The sequence below is a fragment of the Euleptes europaea genome, chromosome 2 (assembly GCF_029931775.1).
Source record: "Euleptes europaea isolate rEulEur1 chromosome 2, rEulEur1.hap1, whole genome shotgun sequence".
Classification (NCBI taxonomy): Eukaryota; Metazoa; Chordata; class Lepidosauria; order Squamata; family Sphaerodactylidae; genus Euleptes; species Euleptes europaea.
The window spans coordinates 46,060,132-46,078,277 of NC_079313.1; the positions used below are offsets into that span (position 1 = coordinate 46,060,132).

The following is an 18,146-nucleotide window of genomic DNA, read 5'->3' on the forward strand; positions in this document are numbered from 1 at the left end:
GGGTGAGGCACAGCTCAGCAACGCTCGGGCGCTGGCGGAACTGCCCTTGCCACCAGTGTAGGTGAGTCTTGTTGCGTGATTAGATGCATTTACGCTGTGGCGAGATTATGCTGCCTTCTAAGAGGACTCACCCCCCCCCTCAGGAATGCCCGGTAACTGTAGTTTCAGATTCATTGTGGTCCATTTGCATGGAAAAGTCATTCATAGATGTTACAGCTTGTAAAGTTTATATTTGTGTTTGTTTTCTTCTGCATGCTTACCCACCACAAATCCCATGCCCTTAAAGTGGGGTAAGTTAAAAATTCATATTAGATTATTTATTAGCACATTATACATACTCATCTCAGGGACAAACTACAGATTATATGGGATATCCATGATTAGATTACTTGAACTTTAACATTAAAAGGCAGCCATGTTGGGGGGAGATAATTTGGATCAGGTTATAACACTGGAATAGGTTGCAGCAGTACACTTGCCTAATAGAAAATTAAACTGGATATCTGAATGCAGCTTCAGGGAACAAAATCACAGAAAGGAAGCAATGGTTTAGGATGCGTTAGAAGTCCATTCACAGTCCCAAACAGGAACCTCCTATATCTCAGTTCAGTTTCTAATAGCTGTGAAATCCCATTGTTGAAGCTAACCTTCTGTAAAATGCCTATGAGCTGAAAGTCGCTTGTACTGCATTTCCCAAGAGATTCTGGTCAACATTAAGAATGTATAAAGTACAATTCTTTCTGAGCATTCTGGCAACTATTTGTTATGATATTGCTTCCTGTCAAGCACATAATGCAATTTTGTCTTCCATAAAAATAAATGTGTCGTGTAATCTCAGACTCTGTCATTTCCCACATTTCTAGCACTAAATATTTAAACAGGGGGAGGCCAGAGAATCCCAGTCTAGTGATCAGCTTCATGTGTTCTAGTCCCTGAGGTAGGACTATCAATGAAAAGATGCTGCATTGCTAAAAAGACATGAAAGAGATAGCTGTTAAAAGTCCTACCTGCCCACAGGCCAGGCCCATGCCTCTCTCTCCCATGCCATGCGGACATGATAAATTTAACTCCAGGGCATCTGCACCAGCAGCCTGTATGACACAGCAGAAGAAAATATCAAATATTAACTGCCAAATGGTATACCACTTCACTCAAGGTAATTTCCCAAATGAAAACCTGATGTGTAGATAAGTCACATGTAATATTTCCCTCCATCAATATTTATTTTAGTTTATGATTAATTCAAAGCAAAATGTATTTTAAAGAAACAAAGCAAAAAAAAAAACTTTAAAGAAACACATACAGAGCATAGTTTATGTGAATAGCTTAAATGAACCCCCTCCTTGAGTGACATTTTAGTTAGAGGTGCTGTACCCATTGTGCTGGATCCACACTAAATCATCAGCTAATGGAAGGGAAAGGGCAATTTCCACTTCCTACAGACCCCCAGTTTGTCCCTTATGCCATTCCTTTCTCCTGTAACTCAGGAGTAGCATTTTGGGCAGATCAGTGAGCTGCAGCAGGAGGGGGAAGATAGGAAAGTTCCATTCCATTGATGGATGGGTCTTCCATTACTGGAAAAATTAGTGTGGATCTAACCCATTATGCTGAATGTGAATATATAACTCTGGACTGTACCATTTCAGAATGCAAATAAAATGCTCACTGAACATAGTAAAATTTCACACTAAGGATTATGTTGCACATTTTACACAAAACTGTGCTTGCTACATGGGAGGAAGTTTGAGTTGCTTTGTATCTACCATGAGCAGTGTTCAAAAACATAGCTCACAGTATGAAATGGTGCAGTCCAAAATTCTATTACCACAGCTTGCCACCTTATTCTGCACAATATCTAGAATGGCTTTTGGACTGACTTAAATGTGATCAGGACAGGCAAGAACTTACTTGTGTGGTGCGGCACGCGTGCCACAGCATCTCATTTAATTCTGCTACTACCCTAGAAGCTAAAATGACTAAACTGAGGCTATCGTATTTTGGTCACGTCATGAGCCGACAAGAGTCACTGGAATTTATCCAGCGTCCACCCGAACTCGCTGAGTTTGGCTCGTCGTTTTCCCGCCTTTTTTTACTTCGGCTCTATCCGAACTGGAAACCACTGTTTTTCGGCTGTTTTCCATGTCGGATGGAACTGAATCGACAGCCCTAGTTCCTAGTCTATAAGTAATCTTCCCTCAGATCCTCTTTTTTCATTGGCTGTCTTACTACATGGCTGATCTCCCTGTTTCTTTAGGGCACTTCCTCCAATTTATCAGGAAGGAGATAATTCTGCCAGAGAATGAAAGTTCTGCTGATGAAGGAGTGAGAAGGAATCTTGTAGAATCTAATAGGAATGGGAAGATAAAAGAAGGGACATATTGTCTTCCAGAATAACTGAACTGTTGACTGTAGAGGCTGTAGTAAGTTATGTCCAGTTGGCTTATCCTGGCAGAAGTGAAAGAAGAATGGTTGGCATGAGATGCTCCTTTAGATACAACCATCCGGTGTGCATTTTCCCCTTGACTTATCCATCTCCTTCAATCATGACAGCTGCTCTCATGCCTTCTTCTGAAAGGAAGGCAGAAGGAGTGGGGGAATGACGTGGTTATGGAGGAAATAGGGATGGAAAGTCAGGCTACTAATTCTGGCATCCTCCAGAGTGAACTGTCTCACTTATGCCTGAAACCCACAGTATGCACATGGATGTTATTCCAACTTAATGATTTTCTATTCATCTCTCCCAGTAGTATGGCTAGAGGGAGGAAACATGTGCCCACTAAACAGCCCAAATCCCTTAAGTGATTGCCGAGCATGTGTTGTTAGTTGAGAGGTTTGACCCCCACAAGAGTAATACAATATGGAAAGGTGTGAGGACATCAAATACATCCCCCCAAGGCACGTACATCTGTGATGGCTTCCAGCCCTGATAAGCAACTAGTTTTATGACACTTAGGTGGGGGAATGGAGTTTGGCTGGCTAGGACTCCCTACCCATCCCCAACATGTCCTCTAGCTGTTCGTGTTGCCATAGCTAACCCTCCTCCATGGACCTATTCCATGGACCTCTTTTGCATATGTGGTGGGAAGGGCTAGGAGGAGAGAGAGCTGGTAAAATTAACAGAGGGAGATAATCCAAGATAGTTCTTCATGTGGGAGCTCCTGATCCAGTTTTGTGGGATCTGAGAGATTCTACTTCCAGGCAAACTCAGCTTCTTTGTCAATCCAGAGATCAACAACACACAGAGAACTATCTCCAGCTTTAGTTTCTCTGAACATCCCGGTCATCTGGCAAAGAGTGTTTTTTTGCAATTGCAATTTCTTCACTACTAAAGCCAATAAACACTTCTTCCATGGTGTGTGCTCTTTGTCTCCCCTGTACCTCAAAATGCATGAATATGATGTATGAATAAAGTGACTGCAGAAAAAGTTGGCAGCTGATCTTCTAATTCAGCTGTTGGAATTTCCGCCAAGGACAGCAACTGTTACCAGCAATATCTATGTTCACTTGATTCACACATTTTGTTTGCCTTAGGAAGATAACAGATGAAATGTATCGTATGAGTTGGTCCTTTAATCCCTAAAAGAGAGGAAAGCTTCAAGAAAGACTGTATCACAGAAATCTCTCTTTATTTACTAATTTAAGCACTATTCATGGGTTGTTTTGTTTGTTTGTTCTTTTTAAAGTACAAAATACATTGGATTCACAGGTACAAATACAAATAGCTGAAACAAGACAAAGTTTGACTTCTTCTCTAAGAGTGGTGAAGAATGGCAGGATATAAGTAGAATATGTGATTGAGAACATTACTGCTTATTGTCTCCAATGGGAAGTCAGAAGTATAGTAATGTGAGAAGCAAAGGGAGAGGAAGGGATAAAACAAAGTTAACCAAACTTTGGTTCTTGTAGGTTATCCGGGCTGTGTAACCGTGGTCTTGGAATTTTCTTTCCTGACGTTTCGCCAGCAACTGTGGCAGGCATCTTCAGAGTAGTAACACTGAAGGACAGTGTCTCTCACTGGAGAGACACTGTCCTTCAGTGTTACTACTCTGAAGATGCCTGCCACAGTTGCTGGCGAAACGTCAGGAAAGAAAATTCCAAGACCACGGTTACACAGCCCGGATAACCTACAAGAACCAATGAACTCTGACCGTGAAAGCCTTCGACAATATTTTTAACCAAACTTCTTTAGAAGTTTCCAAAGGTCAGGATTAATTCTAAAATAAGATTAAGTTCAGGAAAGAAGTCCTATTTTATCAGAACAGTTTCCCCATCTCCGTGAATTATGAAGGAATAGCAGGTCTATCATGATTAAATGAGCCATGCCTTGAAGATCTCTGTTCAACACTAAGCAGGAGAAATTTGGTAATTTCTAGCATATTATGATACAGACTTCAGGAAACCTATGCTTCAAAGTAAATCCATTAACTTCAGGATGAAGATACCATTAAAACAGTGTAAGTTGGGATGTAACATCACCCCATGGGTCAGTAATGACCCGGTGCTTGCACAGGGGACTACCTTTACCTTTTTAAGCCAAGCAATGATAAGGTGGTGATAAAGCCACAGGAAGGAAAACGCAGAAGGAAAAGACTTTATGCCCCACTCATTGCATAAGAGCCTCAAGTCCAGGGCCATAAAGAGGGAGGGGGACTGGGGGGGACAAAATTCCTGGGATCCAAGTTAACTGGAGGGCCCCTGAAGCCAGCATCATGCTGCACTCAGAACACATCACAATTTATTTTACTCCTAATGCAGTTTTGAACTGCAGCCATTAGGGACACAGGGAAGGCACAGTACAGGAGGTATGGTGGTGGGAACAGGTGGATTAAGGGAAGGGGCCCGGAGATGTCAACAGGCTCGGACCCCTTCCAACCTGCGTCCCATCCTGATAAATTATGGTAGGAGGGACGGCAGTTACCAGTCTCCGACACTGCTGCAGTGTAATGTCAGATCCATTAGCAATAAAACTGCCACCCTGCAAGACTTTTTTATCACGCAGGTTGTGGACCTGGCATGCGTGACCAAGTCCTGGGTGTGAGAGGGCAAGATAGTCGCTCTGAAAGATCTGGCTCCCCCAGACTTCTCGGTCCTCCATCAGTCACGGACAATGGGCTGGAGTGGGTGGCGTTGTTAGTCTGAGAGGTTTTCTTCTTTAGGGCCCTACCCACCCCGGCATTGAATGTGTAGGCCTTGTGTGGGAAGCTGAGGAGAGTTTGGATACCTGGCTAGTGTACCAGCCGCCCAACACACTGGCAGATACCCTGCTGAGTTTGTTAGAGGCTGTGGCTGGCTGGGCTTTTGAGTTTCCCAGGCTAATAGTTCTGGGGGACTTCAATGTTCATGCTGATGCCACTCCATCGCAGGCATTGGACCTGGTGTCATCCATGGGAGCACTGGGGCTTGCCCAGTTTGTTTCAGGTCCCACACATCAAGCAGGACACACACTAGATTTGATCTTCGGGTCTGGGGTTGGTATGGGTCTGATGCCAAAAGAGGAAGTATCATGGTCAGACCACATAGTCCTGAAAGCCCGGACTGACTTCCCATTTTCACCATTTGGGTGACGAGCTGATTTATGCTTGCCTGTGGAGACTCATGGATCCGATTGGATTCCAGAGGGCTCTATGGGATCCTATCCCTCCTGGCAATTCTCTGGATGTGTTTGTGAAGGACTGGCATAGCTGACTCTTCACAGCCATTGATGAAATTGCTCCCCGAAGCCCTCTTTGCCCTCGCAAAAACTTGGTTTACCACGGGGCCCAGGGATAAGAAGTGGGAGCTTAGACAGCTAGAGCAAGTTTGGCGGAGTGCTTGCAACAACAGGTGCAAGAGCACCTTATAGGACACTTATGAAAGCCTTTGAGGTGCCAGTGAAGGCTGATAAAGAGGCATATTATGCAGCTGCCATTGTGTCTGCTAGCTCTCGCCCAGCACAATTGTTTAGAATTATTAGGTCTTGGACTGTCGGAGGGACAGTCAAATTTAAATATAAATTCGGCCCATGGCTGTGAGGCATTTTCAAGCTTTTTTGTGGATAAAGTCTTGTTGCTCACCATGACCTGCCGGCCAACCTTGACATAGTAATGGAACTGGAGACCCCTTGCCCATCTTCTAGTCCAGTATTGGACCACTGAAGCTGACTTTCTTTGGATGATGTAGAAGAAGAAGAGTTGGTTTTTATACACTGTCTTTCTCTACCAGGTAAGGAGGAATCAAGCTGGCTTACAATCACCTTCCTTTCCTCTCTCTACAACAGACACTCTGTGAGGTAGGTGGGGCTGAGAGAGCTCTAACAGAGCTGTGACTAGCCCAAGGTCACCCAGCTGGCTTCATGCATAGGAGTGAGGAAACCAACCCGGTTAACTAGATTAGCATCTGCTGCTCAGATCAGAGTCCACCACTCCAAACCACCACTCTTAACCACTACACCACACTGGTGTAGACAGACTCCACCACTTGCCTCTCGGACCCGTGTCCCTCCTGGCTGGTCAAGGCTGGCTGGGAAGTGGTGTGGGCCCACCGGGAGAGATTATCAACTTGTGCTTTGATATGGGGACCTTCCCAGGGGGGTTAAAATAGGCAGTGGTGCATCGGCTCTTAAAGAAGCCATTGTTAGACCCTAGGGATCTTTCCAACTACCACTAAGTGTTGAACCTTCCGTATCTGGGTACGGTAGTTGAGAGAGTGTCGGCCTAATAACTTCAGACATTTCTGTATGAAGCATCGATCCTTGACCCATTTCAGTCAGGTTTCTGCCCTGTCCGTGGGATGGAGACAGCTCTGGTTGCCCTCATAGATGACCTCCTTCGACAGCTGGATCATGGCAGGTTGGGGCTGCTGATATTATTAGATCTGTCAGCAGCCTTTGATATGGTTGACCATGATATCTTAGACCACCACCTCACCAACATTGGCATCTGGGGGGTCAGCCCTTCAATAGCTGTGCTCCTTTCTCCAAGGACAGGGACAGAGTGGTGCTTGGGGATGAGATATCGCAGTGGTGCCCTTTGGTGTGTGGGGTTCCACAAGGGGTGATTCTCTCCCCTATGTTGTTTAACATCTATATGCACCCTTTTGCCCAGCTTGTCCAGAGTTTCGAGCTAGGGTGTCACCAGTACGCTGATGACACCCAGCTTTATCTGTTGATGGACGGCCATCCAGACTCCGCCCCGGACAAACTGGCCAGGTGCTTGGATGCCGTGACTGAATGGTTGAAGCAAAGCTGGCTGAAATTAAGTCCATAGAAGACGGAGGTCCTATGGCTCAGTCAGGGTGGTCCTGGGGTGGGGTGCCAACTCCTGGGTCTTGACGGAGTACAATTAACACCTAGGTCCGCTGTCAGGAGCCTGGGTGTGACCCTAGATGCCTCCTTGACAATGGAGGCACAGGTCACAGCTGTGGCAGGGTCAGCTTTTTACCATCTCCGCCGGGTCCAGCAGTTCAATCAATCAATCAATCAATCAATCAATCAATCAATCTTTATTAAAAACAATCATAGACCAGCATAGCTCTTCACAATTTACCTTTAAAACCCTTAGTATTATGCTCTACCCACAGGTTAATACAAATAGTAAAAAAGTTGTTTGTACTCTTTGCAAGCTATATAAAATATATAAACTACCCATTAAAATTATTGACATGCCGGTGTTCTCAGCAGCATCTGATGAATTCTACAGGCCGCTGCACAAAACTTAGCTGTTCCTAATGTAACCTGTGGATTTTCATCTATAAGCAACATTTTAGTATGCTCCTGACCTGAATGGCTGGAGTGCCGACTAAGCCAGGGGGAGATAAACTTAGAACGAACCTCTTGATATAATGGACAGTGCAGTAGAACGTGCTCTGTTGTTTCAATTTCCTTTAAAGTACAGGGACATACTCTATCCTCCAAGAGAACCTTTCCCATCCTCAACCGCCGAGGGGAGAGCTTGGCATCTGGCAAGGGTGAATGCTTTCCTATATCTAAAGAGCTCTAATTGGGACAGGTAGGCAGCAGGAGAGGCTACATATCTGGACTGTTCTGCTGACAGGAAAGTTGGTGCCTTCTCTAGATCTTTTTGGTGCTCCATATCCAGTATCCTTTGTTTTATAGCTTGCCTCGCCTGATCATATCCCATTTCCAGGGCCAATTGAGGGGAAAAGCCCATTTTGGCCAACTTGCCTCCGACTGCCTTCAGCCATGTAGACTGGTAATTATCTAAAAGAATCAAGGGGGTTAGGCCTTGAGGTTTTAGGTTTAACTTAAGCCAGAGATAGATCGATGCAAGACATGCCCTAGCCTTTACTTTGACCTTGCCAGTCTCCAGGTGCAGAATAGCATTTGACACACAGCAAGGAAGTTGGAGAGCTGCTCTCAAAAACTTCGTTTGCACCCGTTCCAATGGTGCAAAAAGAGAAGAAGGAGAAGCTATCATAGTCCCATATAGAAGTTGGGCCATTGTTTTGGCCTGAAATAATTTAAGAGCAGCTGGGACATAGTGTCCACCCTCTGTTCGTAAAAAATTAATTATAATATGGGGGGTTCGGCAGTTAGTGCCTTCCCTCTCCCGCCCCCACTTAGCTATGGTGATCAATGTGAGGGTCACTTTCAAGCTAGATTACTGCTACTCACTCTACATAGGGCTGCCCTTGAGACTCCAGCTGGTACAGAAAACCACAGTGAGGCTCCTTACAGGGACCTCTCTGTGGGACCTCTCTGCGGGCACATATTACGCCAGTGCTCCACCAACTGCACTGGCTCCAGCTGGAGTATCAGATCAGGTTTAAGGTGCTGATTATGATCTTTAAAGCCTTACATGGTCTCGGACCCTCGTATCTGTGGGACCACCTCTCCTGGTATGTGCCCCAGAGGACTTTACAATCAGTTAATACCAACTTACTGGTGGTCCCCAGGCCACAGAGTATCCAGCTGGCCTCGACCAGGGCCAGAGCTTTCTTTGCCCGGGCCCCTGCCTGGTGGAATAGCCTCCCCAGTGAGACCAGTGCACTGCGGGACCTTAAAGAGTTCCACGGGGCCTCAAGGGCACCACTGGATACATGCTATCCTTTATTCACTGATTTTATAGGGCTGGCTTTTAATCATTGCTTTAAAATGTTTTAATCCTTGTTTTATTGTGCCACTTGCGCCGGCTAAACTGGCACTTATGCCGCCACAGGGACACTTATGCCATCTCGGGGGAGCAGCCATGGGCACTGGTGCAGCCTCACTAGTGCCAAAGGGGGCTTTCCTGGGTTGGGGGCTGACTTTAATCAGTTTGCAAAGCCCTTTTGCCCTGGGAACACCACCTTTAGCCGGTGCGAACTTGTACCAGCAAAAAAGGTAGTTCTGTGGAGGAGTTTTAAGGGATTTTTCAAAAATTGCATCTTTTTACCTGTATTTTCAGGCCAGCAAGATTCTCAGGAGGCAGTGCGACTGTGATGTCCCCGGGCCAGACCCAACTACCCCCTCCCCCACTAAGGATTGTGCTGTAAGTAGTATAGCAGCAAACCTTGGTTAATATTATGGACAGAAGTGTGAATGTGGGGGTAATATTTCCCCATGATCTATCAAACTAGACAAAGGGTGCACACATACCTTTTACATGCATGGTAATGGAATGTTAATCTGTCTTAATGTAGAACAGAAGTTAAAACTCCTCCCCCCACAAATTAGATTTGACTGCATTTTAAGCACTGTTCAGGCAGTGGGTTGTTGTATTGGTGGGACATCTAATATCCCTTTTTAAATGCTGCTTTGCTACTATAGACATTAAGCTTCATGTTACAAATTACATAATCTTAGAAAATCAATTAGGCTCTTTTCGGCCCTGGCCCAGCCTGGTGGAACGCTCTGTTGAATGAGACCTGGCCCTGCAGGAGCTTGCGCAGTTCCACAGGGCCTTTAAAATGGAGATGTTTTGCCAGGCCTACGGTTGATGGCAGCAACAGTTCCATCAAAACTGGCCTCCCTGTACCATCTGTACCATCTATACATTTACCATCTGTATGACTGTGCTATATCTGAATTTATATTGCCCACTTCACCTTTCCCTCCTGACTAATTGGATATTTTACACTGAACGGCGTCTATGGATTAGTGTGGTGTGTAAATCCTTAGTTTTATCAAAGTTTTAATAGTATTATGTATTCATTATATTATGATGCTTTTTTTTAATGGATTGAATGTATTGTATTGTATTGTTGTTATGTAGGATGCTATTGTTTTAAATGGATTAAATGTATTGTTGTTGTTGTTATGTTGGATGTTAGCCGCCCCAAGCCTGACCTAGTTTGGGAAGGGGCGAAATATTAATCAATCAATCAATCAATCAAACAAACAAATTCCAATAATCCTAGTACTTCTTATCTAGCACTACAACATAATCAATTTGCCACAGCTTTTCTGCTTGGTAAAAATAAAAGGGTAAACTGAAATAGATTTCTTACTAATTTACTTATTAAAGATTTATTGTGATATGATGTTTTTGTGAACGATAGCCCACTTTATCAGATGTTTTTGTATATTCATATATGTGTGTAAAAATACAGAATTACAAAATTAGACACATGGTTTGGATCAGGGTCATACTGGTGGGGGGAGGTGGAATCTTTGTCCAGGGCCCTATGGTGGCTCTTGGCAGTCCTGCTCAAGTTTTTAAGTGGAAAGTCTCAGGATGACTTTAACTCAGATTAGTAATAATTATCAGAGAGAAACTAGAGTTCTCTGTGTTCAACTCAGCTTCTTTCTTCTTTCCAGACTTTAACCTCCAGAGTACTTTATCACTTGAGCTACAGAAAACTCTGCATCTTTACACAACTATTGCTCCTCAGGTTATCATATTTGATAGAAGCAGCTCCCTTCAGATTCCCATTTCTCTGCTAGAGATGAAGGTTGTGATGTATTTCTTCAACAAGTGTTGTGATCACATGAACATATCAAGCTGTTTTGCAGCAAGTCAAACCACTGGCCCAACTAAATTCACTATAATCTATTTTTCAGAGCAGCTCTTCAGAGTCTCGGGCAGAGCAAAATCTTCCCCAAAACCTGTACCTGAGAACTTTGTAAATGGTGGTGATACGGACTGAACCTGGAATCATCTGCATGCAATGAATGAGCTCTGAAACCTAACATGATCCCTCCCCAAAGTTACATGGCTGTTGAGAGTTGGTTCCAATGCTGGTTCCAATGCTCATGCAACTGCTCTACTTGTATGAGGAGCAATGTGTGTGTGTGTAGAAGATCTGCTAGGGTTGACAGCTCTGGGTTCGGAAATACCTGGAGATTTTGTGGGTGGAGCCTGAGGAGTGTGGGGTTTGGGGAAGGGAGGGACTGGATGATTTGTTTTTTATTTTTGATTTGGAGGAACACTTTATCATATTTCAGGAATGGATTAATACGTTAGATGAGAACCTCAAATTTACTGGTCATTATCATAAGGATAGCATTCCGTTTCTTGATGTGGAAGTATTTAGAACTCCTGATCACACTCTGGTGGTCAGGCCATATAGGAAGCCCACAGATCGGGATGTAGGGTTACATTTTTCCTCCTTCCACCCTAGTCACCTGAAGAGGAATCTTCCATATTGTCATCTTTTAAGATTAAAAAGAAACTCTACCCTTGATAAAGATTTTCAGGATGCAGCAAATAAAGCAGCCATGTCATTAGCAGACCGGAGATACCCTGACACGATCCTGAATGAAGCGTTTGTTAGGACTATGGAACGGGACCGTCGTCAATTATTAGATTCAAGTGTGGGAACCCATCAACGGAGGGACACTATCCATTCGTCTTTACAAGCTGCTCATGAGGCAGTGGGTTGTTAAAGGGCCAGTTCTGACCAAGCAGTGGAACAGTAGGCTTTGCCTTAAAGGTGCCACATGTGCTTTGGCTCATCAACACTGAGGGTGGGTCCTTGGTTACCCTCAGAATCAGGGAACCTGGGGTTTGCTCAGGTCCCCAACAGTGTGAACAGTTAATGCAGAAGGTAACAGCTTCCAAAAAAATGCATTTCCATATCTTACCAAAGAGAATCCTTGAGTACTCTCCTTTCACATTTTGCTACACACACTGTGAATACCATGCTCATTATGAGTAGTTATTTGCAAGAGTAAGCCAGAAAATATAACATCTGAACTGGTCTGAATCTACTACAGAACACAGTACTACACTTCGTAGTATTAACATTAACTCTGGGCAACATGAAAATCAAATGGTTCACAAACCACATGGCCAAGCACAAAAATTCCTGCAGGACCTTTCTCAAGAAAGGGAATCTGAATAGGCTCTTTAATGGTCTGTGGAATGTAAGATTTTTGGCAGGTCCATGGATGTCATAGCACATGATACAGTTGTGAGAAAAGCTACCACTTGAAATCACCTCTTCTGTACAATTACCAAGGGCAAAGGAGCCCTGTTCTCTATTGCAGATGGTTGCACTTTATTATCTTGTTGCATTAGCTATTGATAATAGCATTGAATCAACAGTAAATACAGTAAATATCATGTTCAGTATATAGCATATTCTTTGAATTCTTTTGCAGCACTTCCAGTCTGATTAAATCCCTTAGCATTACAAAATTACACCCTCAATCCAGGCTTAACAAGACGGAATATGATCATGTAAACACATTTTTACTACTTATGCAATGTTAGAATTATGGCTTGCACTTTGTTATTGCTGAATGATGGGAGTGACTTTTGCCTGCTGTGTGGCCATGGGTCAGAAACTCTGAAGAGACCGATCATGGGAAATGCTATCCATCATTTTGCTCAAGCCTTCCTTTTCGTGTTGTGCTTCACAACCTAGGGATGTTTTTAGTTTTGTTATTTACTTCCATGACAAGTTGACCTTTAATGTACATGGGCTGACCTCCTGCAGAGGCCAGACTACCCCTCTAGGGCTTATGCACCTTGGAAGGTCACAAATACTTGGCAGTGAGATGGGTTATAAAAAATTTCCTGTAAGGCCCCAGAGAATGGATGGTGATACTACAGAACTTGCAAAATTGGCGTTATTTTATTGCTTTCAAAACAATAGTAATCATGTTAAGAAAAACAACAGGAGAAAGAGAAGCTGAGTGTTAAAATACTGCACTAAGCTTCAGCTTCTAAAAATACAAAAATCCAAACAGAATGAACCAAAGGTTTGTCATGTCCAGTTCAAAAGTGCTAAAGTAGAATGCCACAAATAATTCACAGCCAGTTATTTAAAAATGCTCAGCTTAATTCCCTCTTTTCTCCTCAAAATGTGAACATTGATTGAACCTGTTTGTGGAGACTAGAGCACCCACTGAGGATTGCTGTTTCACAACTTCCTTTTCCTCTGAAATTAATGGAGCACATATTTTTATGGAATTCTGCTCTGTATTCAGTTGAGCCAAGTGGCAATTGTTTTCTCTGGATTGTATGAGATGAGATTACAGAGGTAGGGTTCCATGTTTTAACAAAGGACTCAATATATATATAATATAATATAATATAATATAATATAATATAATATAATATAATATAATATAATATAATATAATATAATATAATATAATATAATATAATATAATATAATATATCACCTCCTTGCTCATATATGAAAGTCAAGTATTATGGAAAAAACGTCTTCATTACATACTAAAGGTGCTTTCACACATGCTGAATAATACATTTTCAATCCACTTTCAATGCATTTTAGCCATCATATGCAAGTGGATTTTGCCATTTCACACAGTAAAATCCAGCTGCAAAGTGCACTGAAAGTGGATTGAAAGTGTATGTATGTATGAAAGTGCCTTAAGTGCTCAATGTGCAGGAAATCTTTTTTGTTTCTATGTGGGTCCTCTCAAACATGCAATCTCCACTCTGCAAAAGTGTAATTCAGGGGGAAATGTCCCTTGATTTAACTGAACATTTAAACTAGCTTTGCTTCCTGGTAAGAGTGAACAACATTTCAGCCTCAATTATATTTTTAATACATACACAGATTTTTCATCCAATATACTAGTGTCATAAGTATTCCTTGCAATGCTCAATCCAGATAAAAGTATTTTTTAAGTTGGCATTTAAGAAGCAAGATAGATACAAATGCAGGATGTCTGAGAAGTTTTCCTTCGTGCAAGGTGGCATTTATAGTACAGAAAAATGAACAAACCGCTATTATGTACAATGGCTTTTGTAATATTTTTTTAAAAGATCTGTATTGTGATTTTTTTTAAAGATCTGTATTAGAACCAGAACAGCATTAAATAAGCCTTTTATACTTTAAATATTCAAGAGTTTTATATTCAAAATTTCTTTGCTGCTGTCAAACTAGACTGCCTGAAGGCAAGGTAAGATCAAGTTAGGTTCTCAAAGGTAGAATTAAATTTTATCAGGGCATCCGTCATAATACGCAGGTTGCTTAAAATGCAAATAAAAAGTGTAGCGATTCAAAGGCTAAAGGATTTTCAGGTAGAATGCAAAGTCCAGGGACCATTTCTATAGAACAGATTCATCTAATTCACATCCCTATCGTTTTAATGAAAACACAGAACAAACAAGCAATAATACATATGTTTGAAAGTCTCATTTTTCATTTCTATTTCCTTTCTTTTTTACAGTTAAAAGAATTTAAAAGAGATGGAGGGAGAGACAGGGAAAGAGAAGAGGAAGAGAAAGCCTATTATTTAAGAGGCCATTACCTCAGCCATTTTTGAAAGTTCAGTCCAATCATCTTTATTGTAACTGCACATGATGCTTGCAATGACTATCTGAAAAATAAATAAATGTTGGTTTATACAATGCTGCATTCCTGAATAATTCTGTCTGCGCACGTCATCATACGTTTCCTTTGAAACACCTATAGAGCTCAACATTTTTTAAATCTTTTGTTTTTGCTGTTGTAACTGCAAAACAACAAACCTGAGAATTAAAAAGCCAGTGTGGAATAGAAGATATGACTGTTGAGCTGGGGAAACCAGGGTTCAAATCTCCATGTAAATACTAAGGCATTTTTTTCCCAGTTAAACCATCTGGAAATCAGAGGATGCTTAATGCTCCAATCCTTACATCTTAAGCCTCGTGAATTAGTTTTAAGGCACTCGTATTAAATATTGGCTTGTCACATACAATATTTTAAACAGATTTTAAACATAACAACCCTAAGTTCACCAACAGCTATAAGGAATGGACTGGAATTAGGAAAATTGCCATGGGCCCCCCATCCTGCTTTTAAACATGCATTATTTGATTCACAGAATACTACATCTAGGGAAAAGAATACAAGTATGAAGTGTTATAAAATCTTTACTACATATACAAATTGGTTTTCGGAAGCTAGTCTCCAGAAATACATGGGAAATTGGCAGTAAAGAAACAAATAAAAACTGCAGGGGGTTGCGATTAAATTAGTATAGTAAAAAAAAAGTATTACATTCTTTGTCTTTGCCATTATGAATGACTCACACTGCTCTTTTCTTGTATGCATTTATTATATAGCCATAACAAAAACAAGACATTAAACATAAGCAGGATAAAAGCTATCCATAAAACAGAAGCAGATCATTAAAAGGTTGATAAGATAAAAACCCTAATTAAAATCCTGGGTAAAAATATGTGTTCTAGTCTAAAAGAAAGTAAAGTAGGTGCCAGGCGAGTCTCAAGGGGGAGGGTATTCCATCTCTGCCCCTGCCACCTCCGCCTGGTGCTTGCCCTTTTCCCATCACTCTGGCTTCTCGTTTCCCAGCGTTCTAGGACTCCTCATGGACAACCTTCCCCAGTCCTGCTGGCCCTCCAGCTCTCCTGTCACCTGGGACCTTGCCTTTCAAGTGCAGACAGTCCGCTGTTCTGTCTCCCAGCCTAGGAGCTTGTGAGCAGGATGGGCTGCTGGCTCAGAGGAGGTGGAGTCTGTGGCCGCCCTACTCATTAGGGCGGGGAGTTGGAATGGCCGGAGGGTGAGCTGTTGGGGGCTGCTGCTGGGGAGAATCTGGGCTAGAAGTTAAGTGGAGTTGGCGGGCTTCTTTGGGCTTTAAGGGTTGGGCACTGCCACGGAGCAGGCAGCAGAGGCTGTGGACCAGTCATGCCACCATGCTCCCTCTTCCGGCTTGGTGTCCAGCCATCGATCAGCTGATCGGAGGGCCAGAGCATTCTCAGGGCCTTGCTAGCCTGGGAGGGCATGTTTGTCACTCCCTCTGTTCCTCCAGCCCAACTCCCAGCAGGTGCTCCGGGAGCTGGAGCGAGGGCATGGGCCATGCTGTCTGGAGCTGCAACAAGGCTGGAGGCTGGGATGGCCTTGGGTGCAGCGACCTCCATTGTGACGTCTGAGGCCGTTCCTGGATAGCCACTTACAACACCATGTTTACACTTGCAATGCAGGGCAGATTGGACAGAAGCGGGCTTGATTAAGAGGTTTGGAGATGACAGCTTTACATCCACTGTGATGAAAGACAGTATCACAACGGTTGTCTTTGGAATTGTCAGGGGAATTCTCATCCCCTGCTTCCCAAGATTAAAATAATTAGTTTTCTAGGTCAAGGTTCTTCAATTGTTTCTTTTTCTTCCTAGCATTACAGATATTTTCCAAAGGCTGTTATACAAACATTGATTATTCCAACTTTTGGCTCACCATTTTTTTTCTTTTAATGATGCTCCACTTACTCATCCTCTTATTGAAGAATACATGGCCATTTTTTGCTAAAGAAGTTACACATTTGTCTGTCACTTTCCAACACCTTTAAATAGCTTTGATTTGATCATATAGGAAGCTTCATTTGTTCAGAATATGGTAGCAAAAATGGGGAAGATATTCAGACTAAGACTAAGAATGAACATTCCTTGGTTTTGCTAAAACTGTAAATGTTTTCTCTATTAAACAAGATGAATCACTGTTGCTTGGTGAATTTTATTCAACCATGAAAAACCACACCAGAGGAATAAAATGTCAATTATGTAAACAATACCCTTTTGTAATGCAGCATATTTCTATGTTAAAGGCTTATGCAGTTAAAGAACATATGACCTTATAGAAATAAACTTTTCACTTCCAGTATCAAAGGTATCATCATTAATTTTATTTAATCCTTAAATACATCATGCTTATATCATGCCAGCAACAGAAAATTTAAAATAAGCAAGAACCAAAGGGGAAAAAACCCAAAATAAATAATTGTTAACAAAAATAAACTCCATACTACTATATTTTAAATTGCTAGAAACAGAGTAGCAACAGTTTTGGAGATACATTCTGGTACCATAATATGATATGCAGCTTGAAATCTGGACAATTCAGCTGCAAAACTAACTATATTTTGTACCATGGGAAATTGGAAGAGGAAACAAAGCAAATAATGAAATGAGTTTAGCATCATCAAAGGTATTAATGGAATCTGAGTTTGTAATGCTCTTGAGTTTGTAATAAAGAGAAGGTGATAGAGTGCATCAAAAACTCTTAATTAAGAAAAATCCATTTAAAATATTGATTAATTTTAGTAGTCATTTTTACAACTACACATACACACTCATACATAATGAAAATAGCATCTTTCAGTGAAAACAAAACAAGCATTTTCTTTCCACTTCATATGTTCACTTGATGTTAATAATGGATTAAGGGTAGTATTTTCCCCATCTATTGTCCATTTTATGTAAGAGCTTCCGTACCCCAAGATCCTGTTCACATATACTGCTGCCCTATCCAGTATATATGCCCTTCCTTTCTGTTACCCAGATGTAGAACTTGGCACTTATCCTTGTTGAATTGTTCACATCTGCCCACTTTTCCAGTGTGTTCAGATCTCGTTGAATTCTAACTCTATCTTCTGGTGTGTTCGCTGCTGCTCCCAATTTGGTGTCATCTGCAAATTTAATGAGTAATCCCTCCACGCCCTCAACCAGATCATTTATAAAAATATTGAAACTGGTTCCACAACCAGTTTTCTATCCACTTAACTATCCTAGAGTCCAGTCCACAGTCCTCTAGTTTACCCATCAGAACATCATGGGGAACCCTCTCAAATGCCTTACTGAAATCTAGGTAAACAACATCAACCACATTTCTTCGATCCAGTAAGCTCGTCACTCAATCAAAGAAGGAAACAAGGTTGTTCTGGCAGGACCTGTTGGGGACAAATCCATGCTGACTTCCCCCAGATCACGAAGTTGTCCTTCAGATGCTCACCTATTGATCTCTTTAATATCTGC

The 18,146-nt window shown here is 42.1% G+C and overlaps 1 protein-coding gene across 1 annotated transcript in view; it reads right to left on the bottom strand.

Moving 5' to 3' along the window:
* Positions 1-18,146, bottom strand: part of DPYD (dihydropyrimidine dehydrogenase) — a 750,022-nt gene that overhangs the window by 227,135 nt on the left and 504,741 nt on the right. The window contains exons 15-16 of the mRNA XM_056844741.1: positions 14,651-14,719; positions 1,008-1,091 (exon numbers count right to left, since the gene is read on the bottom strand). Coding sequence (XP_056700719.1) covers positions 1,008-1,091; positions 14,651-14,719 — 153 coding nt within the window. The remainder of the gene's footprint in view (positions 1-1,007; positions 1,092-14,650; positions 14,720-18,146) is intronic.